Here is a 10,682-nt window from a genome sequence, read left to right on the forward strand (position 1 = left end):
TGCAATGAGACGATTGTCAATTTTCGTCCAGCTCACTATTTCTCTACGTTCGTCGCATCGATAAACAAAAGCATCCGCGAAAAAAAGAGTTTTCAACGCAAAAAAGATGCATTTTGCCGTGAAAAAAGTGCCACTCAAGCATATTCTCCGCAAGTGACCGATTTTAGCATGTGTAAGGTGTATATCTTAGAAAAAAGTGATAGAATTTTCCACGGGTGGAAATTGAACAATTTTCCTTCGTTTTGAGAGCTACAGAAAGGGGGAACGACCCATTGGCACCGTGGTGTTGGTAGAAGTGCTGAAGAGTGTTGTACGTACAAGTCGCCGCTTAGCTGGCGGTGTGAGTGTGTTTGCATGCGTCTTTCTCGCGGGGGAGGCGACGGCATGCGAAATAACCAACAACAGTAGCCGTCCTCAGGCCTTCCTCATTTGTCATTTGCCTGACTCCTATGCAATTTCTAAAAAAGCGCTCATCATTCTATTGTCGAAAACATGAATTAATCAACCAAAAGAATTGCCAACCATTGGTTATTAGCTCGTTAATATGAAATTGAGTGCTTTAGAAAGTGCATTAAAGTCATATTTATGATGTAGATAGACTTTCTCATGATATTCATATTTCTCATCTCGCGATTTGCTTAGGCAGCTCAGCGGCATAGTGGCGACATCGGAAGTACAAAACCTATACATGTGTGAGTGGGTGTAGGTACGCTGTTTTTGGTAATAAAAAACTTAGTATAAAAGTTAGAAAAACCAGCAGAACAGTGTCGCACCCCTTAAGCAGCAAAGGTATAGAGAGATCAGCGGGGAAGATCTTTTTGTTTTATGGCAACAAAAAAGTAATAAAAAATCTCCCTCAGTGTGTGGTGATAAGAAAACGTCACTAAGGGGTGCGTGCGTGAGTAAACAAAAGAAAAGTTGTAGCCGCCAAAGGAAAGCAGAACAGTTCTGATTGTCGGTCAGAACGAGAATTATGTTAACAGCCTTCTACATTGCGGCAGTAGCATTCTGTTTACAAAGCTCAGTATCAATAGGAGAAACGACCAATGTGCTGGATATAGCAAATAATGGGTAAATTTATGTTTCTATCGTAAATAATTTTTATTGCACAAAGTCCGGTAGGATAATGCAACATATTATTATGTGGTTATGGTTTTTACTTTCAAAGCAGAGACCATTAATAAACGTTAATGCCTCGCTCCATAATCGTGTTTGTACAAAACTATTCAGGAAATGACCATTAGTTGCCGATTCAAGCACACTGTTCCGGTGTAAAGCAGATGTACATAGCTGTACACACGTGAATGACTTAATTGCTGCTTTAAATTTAAATCTACAGCCGATGTAGCGGATCAGTATGTTTGAGGAAAGGCAGATAAGCAATAACTTTTAAGATAATTCCAGAACAGATAGAAGATAATATACAAGAAAGTCAAATGTAGTTTGACTGGCGCTACCGTAGAGTTCACGCCAATGTACCTTCTGAATTTTTAATAAAACTCGATGAACTTCAAGACAACAGTAATTTAACCTACTTTGCACACTTAAAATTCAAAAAAATAATAAATTATTCAATTTTTTTTATAAAAACTACATACCTAATTTTTTAAAATGTTTGCACAAAAAACATTCAATTCAAAATGCAATATAAATCCTGAAAGTCACGGGTAGAAAATGTGAAAACTTATCAATGATAATGCGAGGACAATTCGTTAACGTTTATTACCTCTATACAGTCAGGTTTTTTTTACACGGGTGATACGTACCTCGTAAAAAAAAACACGTAAAAAAACGCGTTAATTCGAAAATCCGCGTAAAAAAAACCGCGCTAATTCAAAAATCCGCGTAAAAGAAACCGCGTTAATTTCAAAATCCGCGTAAAAAACCACGTTTTTTTTTAAATCCGCGTAAAGTAGTCCAGCAAGAAGGCCTTTAGAAAAAACCCTAGACGCTCTAGAACCAGTATTTAAAATTGTCCTCTTTGACGGTTATTCCGGATCTTTCGGTGGGCGGAGAGTATTTTTTTGGACTAAGTCTTTTACGAGATAAACACTTAAACTCTTCTGGTTCCAACCCACGTTAATTCGTAAATTCGTGAAATTTTTTTTGAATTAGCGCGGTATCGCGTAAAAAAAAACCGCGTTAATTCAAAAATCCGCGTAAAAAAAAACCTCATAGAAAAAAACCGCGTATAAAAAACCGCGTAAAAAAACCTGACTGTATCAGTGTTGATAAAAAAGTTGACAAAACCGCCATGATCCAATTTGATGTCTCGATGGAAAAGTTTTTTAAGAAAGTTTATGAGAACCTCTTTTCTCAATCAATATATTGACCGGATCTTAGAATGCAATTAAAACTGATATGTTGAAGGAAAATATGTTGGTACGGACAACATTACCGATACAAGTTGAAGAGCTGGCCACTTTTTATCAGCGCAGCTGAACACCTGATTTTTAATCGTTTCTTTGCTTTATCGCGCATAGTAAAGAAAGATGCTGTCAGGAAAATTTTCTTCCTATAAATACACAATATGTGAATTAAATTCCACAATTTTGAACAAAATATGTTTTCAAAAAAGTAAGGTTATAGAATCAATCAGGTAAATAAAAGCACATAACCACACATTCATATCCATCAGAACTAACCACATATTATGCTGTAATCAATAAACCTAACCCGCTGTTATTCCCTCATCCAGGTTAATCAAACCTTTGCCTGCAGCAGAGAAATTTAACCGACGAAAAAAGACTGAAAAGCTGCCATATCGTGATGACGAGGAAAAAATCGAGCTTGGCGTTTGCCAGGTGTACGTCGGAACTACTTGCGACGAATTTTTGCGCAACCAAACCGTATTCATTACACCGGACATCACGATGGAAGTGTTGGAAGAGCGACTCAAGGCAGCTTACGGCGTCATCAAGGAATCCAAAGACATGAACGCCAACTGCCGAGTGTACGCTTTGCCTAGTTTATGCTACAGTATTCTGCCCGTGTGTCGAACACCGGAGAAAACCAACCATCAATATTTCGCCAACAAAGCAGCGGCCGAAGCAGTTCGACGTGGCAGCGGATACAACCGGTCAAAGTTTAAATCTCACGAAAAGAAAAACAATCGAAAATCAGCCATAAAAACTACGACTGTTTCTTCTACGGTGATGACTACTACGGAAAGACTAAAAGTATACTTCAGTGGTGGAGTAGCTCCAACCTTCAACATCAACGACTTCAACGGCGATATTGTTACAGAGAATACTTTGAACGATGGGGGTCGTAAAAGAAGATCGAGCGATGTTGAAGCTGATAAAAGTCGACGCTTCTTGCAGCAAAACACCTACATAAGCGATGATGGTTATTACTCATCTTACTCAGCTAACGCCAACAGTAAGAAAAACTATCCTCCAACAAGAAACACTGAAAATTTACGACGTATCTGCAGAAATGACTGTGAACTGTTGGAAAATGAGCTGTGTCAAACAGAATATGCGATAGCTAAACGACACCCAACGATCGGACAGAAACTTCCACTGGAAGAGTGTGATGATCTACCACTGCAAGATTCGGTTGATGGAACCATATTGAACGGGATTGGAGGACTCGGCAGTTCAGGGGATATGGAATGCATGCGGTTGGGTATCAAAATGGATATTGTCCCAGACGATGATTGCTACTGGGAAACCGGCATCACTTACAGAGGTATATTGGCGAAATCCAATTCTGACAAACCTTGTATGCGATGGTCTAAACTGATGAGGGAAATTTCAAACTATCCGGAGCTGGCAGGCCATAACTATTGCAGGTAATAAAATTCAGATTACTTATTAATGAGCTCAGGTTAAAATATTTTTCTTACAGAAATCCAGGTGGTGAACAAGCCTCACCTTGGTGTTATGTGGATCTTAAGAAAACCATAGAGTTTTGCGAAATCCAAAGGTGCTCAGAGCGGATGTGGCTATATTTGATCGTTAGCTTTGTAGCCTTCTCCACAACAATTTTCATAATTGTGACAATCCTGTGTTGCAGAAAGTACAGGAAGCATGGCGTTTCGAACATACAAAATGTAAGTTTAGGTTCATTGATTTTTCGATTTAACTCCAAATAATTCGTTATTATTTTTAGATTAATCTCCCGAATGCAGACAAGAACATTTATGGAAATTCTCGTCACAATTCGCCAATCGAAATGACTTCTCTTATCGCCAATCAAAACGCAACCGGTGCTATCAATAGAAACTCCGAGAATGGAGGTATTCAAGGATTGACCAGCGGTCAAACGGGAAATCAAGGTCAAACTTCACAATCCCGTAACAATGGTATAGCTCGGGTCCCCCAGTATACATTGCAAGACGTGCGCTTTGTAGAAGAGCTTGGAGAAGGTGCCTTCGGAAAGGTTTACAAGGGTGAACTTACGCAAAAAGATGGCGATAAAATCTTTGTCGCTGTCAAAGCTCTGAAAGAAAATGCCAGTGCTAAAACGCAAGCCGATTTTAAACGAGAAATCGAGCTGATTTCTGATCTCAAACATGACAACATTGTTTGTATACTGGGTGTAGTTCTGAAGGAGGAACCGCTTTGTATGTTGTTTGAATATATGGCACAAGGCGACTTGCATGAATTTCTCATCGCAAACTCTCCGAATGAAGGAAAGCAACTAACGCAGTTGCAATTTTTATTGATTGCCCAGCAGATTTGCGATGGTATGGAATATCTCGCCAGTCACCATTATGTTCATAGAGATTTGGCCGCTAGGAATTGTTTAGTTGGAGAGCATTTGACTGTAAAAATCTCAGATTTTGGATTGTCGCGTGATATATACAGTTCTGATTATTATCGGTAAGATTGTTAGATATTTAAACTATCGACTAAGTTTGTAATTACTGTAAACTATTTCAGAGTTCAATCTAAGTCGCTGCTGCCCGTTCGCTGGATGCCGTCTGAATCGATCCTCTATGGTAAGTTCACAACAGAAAGCGATGTCTGGTCTTACGGAGTAGTATTGTGGGAGATCTATAGTTACGGGCTGCAACCGTACTACGGATACAGTAATCAGGAAGTTATTAACATGGTCCGAGCCAGGCAGCTGCTACCATGTCCAGAAGCTTGCCCAAGTGCAGTTTACTCGCTGATGGTTGAATGCTGGCACGAGCAAGCGGTTCGTCGTCCAACATTCCCGGAAATCGGCCATCGCCTTAAAATTTGGTATCAAGCTCAAAAGAGAAGTATGTTTTCAGAAAAATTTTGGTTTTTAGATGCTAGATTAACTCATAAACTTTTCAGATGAACAAAACGAACAAGGTTTTAATCGTAAAGGGTCCGTCTTAAGTGTCAACAATCAACGAATGTCCTCGCAAGGAAATCTAAATGCAGTTACGCCCTCATCATCGTCCAGCCATCATTCACTGAACCGAAACACGTCCGTAGATCCTCGAGATCAAATGCCACAGCAGCAGCTACCACATTCGACCCACCAGCCTCGTAAACATCATCACTCACTAGAACGGGAAAAGATGTTGCGCACCAACCAGCAACAAACCCTTCAGCAACCACAACCTCACCACCATCACTCTCGATCCCATCATCAGCATCACAACTCGTTGGATCGCTCCAACAGCGGCAAGCTTGAGGATAGTGAACAGTTTGAAACACAAAGCAATCGCAGTTTCTACCACAACGCCGGAACCAGCCGCAGCAGTAAGAGTATACATTCTATGCAAGAGAATCCTCAATCGCAATCACATCACCATCAACATCAACCAAGCGTCCAATCATACAAGAACTTCAGTTTGCCTCGCAAAAGCATCGACAGTAACTTGGAATTTGGGGATGGGGAGACAACGGCTGCTAGCAGTCCAGGGATGGGTTATTCCAACCGTGACTCCAAACGTCCTCCCAAAGACCCGCATCGCCATCATCATCATCACCATCACCATGGCTCTGGACGAAGTCGGCGGATGGAACAATCAGCCGGAACCATTTCGGTTTCATCGCTCACCAGTGAGGCTGACCTAAATCAGCAGAATCAAACAATACCAAAGAATAGTACCCAGTCACTGGCACAACCATTGATGAGTCGAAAACCGAGCAACAGCGGAAGCATTCTTAGCGTAGCGAGCGAGTCCAACAGTTCCTTTGGTAACGTCAACTGTAACAGCAACAATAACTGTAACAGTCCGGCAACAATAGCAACGACGCCATGCGGTGACTCCTCTGGACTTCCTCTGATGCAAAGCTCGTATCACGAATGATGATCCTAGAAATGGTGACTCTTGTTTAAATATTTATTTAATACAATACATGCATTTATCATAATTACGGTAAGTTTGAAAGTGGAAATCATGAGCAAGTAGGAGTTTTAGATAAGCGAAACACACAATACTAAGAGGGAAGTAAGCTCATTTGGTAGCACATAGGATAAATGGTTCTCAAAGACGATAAGCTGGTAGCTAGAAGATAGCGAGATGGATGGTTTTTACTCCTTGTGTAACGGTGATCTCTTTTTTGACTGCTTGCACGATTTAAACATTGAAGTATTACAAGACTTGTATTATATGTTCAAAGACTGCCCAATTTTTTATGTTCGCGGAAAAGAAAAACAATCTACTAAGAAAAGTTTGATTATTTTACCAAGCCGAGTATTTTTAAGCAGCTTTTTTATATTATTATCATTGTCATTACTTCACGTCAAGTTATTTTACGCTATCAACAGGAACATTCATCCATCTCAAGAATATTGTCACCCTTTATAAACTAATCTCAAAGAAAAAGACGGCATAGCTTTATGCCTGGTGAAATAAACTTAAGTATTACATGAACACGAAACTGCTCATAATTTTTTCGATTTTTTATGAATTTTTTTCTGTATAAAGCTTTTTCAAAACGTTTAACGCTACAATGAAGCCAAAATTACTTATTTCTCTTTACTTACTTTTGTGACGACAGTTCGATTACACTAGCCAACACAGGTTCATTCCAAAAGCTCAAACTGGAAAAAATGAAAGATTATAGTTGTTACACCATTTTTGTGAATTTTGGTGTCCCTAGCCATTACCGTTTTTTCAGATACCTCAATGAGTATTCTCGTAAACATAACGTTAAAGTGATGAACCCGGCGAGCAATTTCTAAACGACACTCTTACGTAAGATGACGCGTTTTGGTAATGACTAGGGGCACCAAAATTCATAGGAATGGTTGAATAGCTATAATCTACCATTTTTTCCGGTTTGAGTTTTTGGGACGCACTTTTTTTTTTATTTTGTCGACCTGCGATATCGATCCAGTGTCGATTCCAGAATACGTCGCCATGTCACTTGGTCTTGGGCTACTATCCTCCAATCTAAGCTCTAAGCTCGAGGAGGAAATGTCAAGGGTGGCGCGTATCAGCTTAATCAGTTTTGTTGGAGGAACCACGTTAGAGCATAACCCGCCATAACTCATTTCGCTAATCTAAATCGTATGCTGCCCTGTATTCTATGAATAGATGGTGAGTCTACATGTTGAATTCTCGAAATTATTCGAAGATTTGTTGTAAGACAAACATTTGGTCCGTAGTGGAGGTATTCGCCAGCAAAGGTTTCTTGCAACAGTCTCAGAAGGCGTAAATGCCGTCAGCTCCTGATTCCGTTGATCTTGCAAAAGCTGCTCGTATCGTACCTAAAGAAGCAATCATCCGCCTCCATAAGAACACTTCCTCAATACTGACGTTTCTTCCGGCGATGGAATTTCTCTTTAGCGGTTATAACTACTCGATATCTCTTTCCGCAAAGACGCGTGACAACCGTAGCCAACATGTAAACTTAGGCGCGATTAATCTCATCCGTAGGTCGCTAGCACCCAGCGTCAAACTACTCATTGTACCAACACTTCTCCCAGTTATACCAACAGTTCCCACTCTGTTGATGTTGATGATACTGTGGATATATCTCCACTGCTCGTTAAGATCTCTTTGAACTCGCTCATCAACTATCTGCGAGGTCTTCTCAGCCAGTTCTCCAGTCGATAACCGCTGGATGTTTAACCGTATAGTCCTCGTTGTCTTGGATTTTGATACGATAGACAACCGGGCGCAAATCTTGCATAGCACGAGATAGTGATCCGACTCAACAACTTTACGTCTGTAAAGTATGAAGAGTGTCGACTATCGATCAGAACATGGTTGATCTGAGAGGAAACCTGGGTACCTCCAGGTGTGCTTTTGAATATTCTGGCGTGCCGAAAAAGTGCGTCATAATGACATGACCTGATTAACAAAGTTCCTCCAGATTAATCGATTATTGTGCTCTCCAATCTCTGGGACACTGGATATTCCCTGCCAGATCTCGCTTCACCTGGTCGAACCATGTTGCTCGCTTCGCCTCTGGTCGTCTTCTTCCTACTGGGTGCGAGACAAACACTATCTTCGCAGGGTAGTTGTCTGGCATTTTTACAACATGCTCTGCTCAGTGTATCCGTCCAGCTTTCGCCACCTTTAGAATACATGGTTCATTCTCCGCCGCTATATTCCGTTCTCCTGCACGTAGCCAAAGGTAGTCCTTGAAACTCGTCAGTGGAAAAATCCGAGCACCCGCAAGCATTGTCCACGTTTCATACCGGCACCGGTAGGAAACAACCGGTCCTATGAGCGTTTTGTACAGATGACACTTCGTACGGGGATTTAGTCTGTTCGACCGCAATTACTTGTGGAGCCCATAGTAGGGACGATTTCCGCTGAGCATACGCCTCCGGATCTCACGGTTGCCCTCAGTTACCAGTGAGCCAAGATAGACAAACTCGTCGACTATCTCGAATTCATCGCCGTCGATAGTAATGCTACTGCCCAGGCGTTGTCAATCGGCTTCGGTTCCGCCGGCTAGCATATACTTCGTTTTAGACTTATTTATCTGCAACCCAATCCTCGCTGCTTCCCGTTTTAGTCTAGTCTACTGTTCTGCCAGCGCCGCAGTTGTTCTGCCGACAATGTCCATGTCATTAGCAAAGCAAATGAATTGATTGGATTTGTAGAAAATCGTACCTCGCGTGTTACTGTCCGCTCGATTAATTACACTCTGTAGCACAGTGTTGAATAGCAGGCAGGGGAGACCATCACTCTGTCGAAACCCCCTGCGGGATTCAAATGGACCTGATAATCCACCCGAAATCCGCTCACAGCACTGCGTCCCATTCACCTTAGCTTCTATCAGTCCAATCAGCTTCCCTGGAAAGCCGTTTTCGTCTATGTCCTTCCATAGCTCTTTTCGGTCGAAAGTGTCATACGGCGGTCGAAGAATAGGTGGTACGAGGAGGTTTTGTTTTCACGGTAATGGTAAAGATGGTATGGTATGGTAAAGATTTGGTCCACCGTCCATCGTGTCCTTCCACGAAGCCGGCCTGAAAGCTTACCACAAGTCTGTTGGCTAGCGGTAAGAGTCGGAAAAATGATTTTAGGAAGCACTTTGTAAGCGGCATTCAGGTCGGATATCGCACAATAGTTCACACAGTCCAATTTGTTGCCTTTCTTAAAGATAGGGCAGATAACCCCATCTTTGTTGTCCACGTGGTTCTGTGGTTAGCGATGTCGGTCGGCTACCACTTCTACACGGTTGTGATGTCGGGTTCGATTCTCGATTAGGTCGAGGATCTTTTCAAGCTATAAATTTTCTCTACTCAGCACTGGGGCACGGTGTATCGTTGTACTTATCCTACAACACGCAAAATGTTCCAAGGACAATATCGATAACGAATTCTCTCAACTAATCTAGTTGATCGAGACCGCTATTATCCCTCAAGGCTAGCGTGCGATATTGTTGTTGTGACCCCATCTTTCCACTCCTTTCCCCTAATTCTTGCAATCAGCCGGTGCGAACAGGTGGCCAGCATTTCTGGGCCTATCTTTATAAGTTCCGCTAGGAGGCCATCCTTCCCAGCCGATTTATTGTTTTTCAGTTGCTTAATGGCATCCTTAACTTCACCAATCGTTGGGGCTGGCACGTCTTCTACGTTTGTCGCACTAACGGGATCCGCCGCCGTGATTCTCTGCCTGGGTGCCATTCAGGTGTTCGTCGGAGGGCTGCTTCCACCTTTCGGTCAGAATACTACCAACGTTATCCCGGCACATTTTGGCTCGCGGCACAAAGCCTCTGCGGGATGCGTTGAGTTTCTCGTAGAATTTTCCTAATGATGATTCAGCTGTACCAGCCTTCATGCGGCGCTTTTTCTCCCGGAAGATTTGGGTTCGCTGCATCGTCTTCTGTCTGCGTCTTTCTACATTCTGACGAGTGGCACTGCGCATCTCAGCCGCCCGCGCAGCGTTCTCCTCATCCATCACCCTCCTACATTCGTCATCGAACCATTCATTTCGTTGGGGTTCGTCCCACATGCCTGATGACGTTCGCCGCTACACTCTTGATGGCTGTTTTATTTATGTTTCAATAGTCCTCGAGAGGCGCTTTTTTCAGCTGGTCCTCTTCCGGCAGCGCAGCTTCGAGCGACGACGTTAGTTTTCGACGACGTTAGGCAGCTTCAGTCGGGAAAGATCTAACCGGGTCGGGCGTCTGTATTAACAACAAAGTGTTTTGGACGCATCATAACCATCACCAGGTAGTGGTTCGAGTCGACGTTAGCGCTCCTATAGAATCTGACGTCGATGTTGTCTGAGAAGTACCGACAATCAATCAGAACGTGGTCGGTCTGTTTTTTTTTTTTTTGTCTGA

At 42.3% G+C, this 10,682-nt stretch overlaps 1 protein-coding gene across 7 annotated transcripts; it reads left to right on the forward strand.

Moving 5' to 3' along the window:
* Window positions 1–6,815, forward strand: LOC129725497 (tyrosine-protein kinase transmembrane receptor Ror). Of its 7 annotated transcripts, none has more exons than XM_055681425.1 (7): window positions 1–340; window positions 643–1,071; window positions 2,699–3,796; window positions 3,853–4,057; window positions 4,117–4,829; window positions 4,890–5,215; window positions 5,274–6,815. In XM_055681425.1, the coding sequence occupies exons 2-7, from the start codon at window positions 974–976 to the stop codon at window positions 6,239–6,241; spliced, it is 3,408 nt and encodes a 1,135-aa protein (XP_055537400.1). In that variant the 5' UTR covers window positions 1–340; window positions 643–973; the 3' UTR covers window positions 6,242–6,815. The 7 variants fall into 7 exon arrangements, with proteins under 7 accessions (XP_055537400.1, XP_055537401.1, XP_055537399.1 ...); XM_055681426.1 differs by having other exon boundaries at window positions 647–1,071; XM_055681424.1 differs by having other exon boundaries at window positions 1–310.
* The last annotated feature ends 3,867 nt before the right edge of the window (window positions 6,816–10,682 follow it).

This window comes from Wyeomyia smithii, chromosome 2 (assembly GCF_029784165.1).
Source record: "Wyeomyia smithii strain HCP4-BCI-WySm-NY-G18 chromosome 2, ASM2978416v1, whole genome shotgun sequence".
NCBI classification, from domain to species: Eukaryota; Metazoa; Arthropoda; class Insecta; order Diptera; family Culicidae; genus Wyeomyia; species Wyeomyia smithii.

Bases quoted from the DNA above. Each gene is read 5' to 3' on its own strand.
- LOC129725497 (XM_055681425.1), top strand. From the start codon at position 974: ATGTTAACAGCCTTCTACATTGCGGCAGTAGCATTCTGTTTACAAAGC. The intron at 3,797-3,852 runs GTAATAAAATTC...TTTTTCTTACAG, and splicing joins GCAGGCCATAACTATTGCAG to AAATCCAGGTGGTGAACAAG. The intron at 4,830-4,889 runs GTAAGATTGTTA...AAACTATTTCAG, and splicing joins TACAGTTCTGATTATTATCG to AGTTCAATCTAAGTCGCTGC.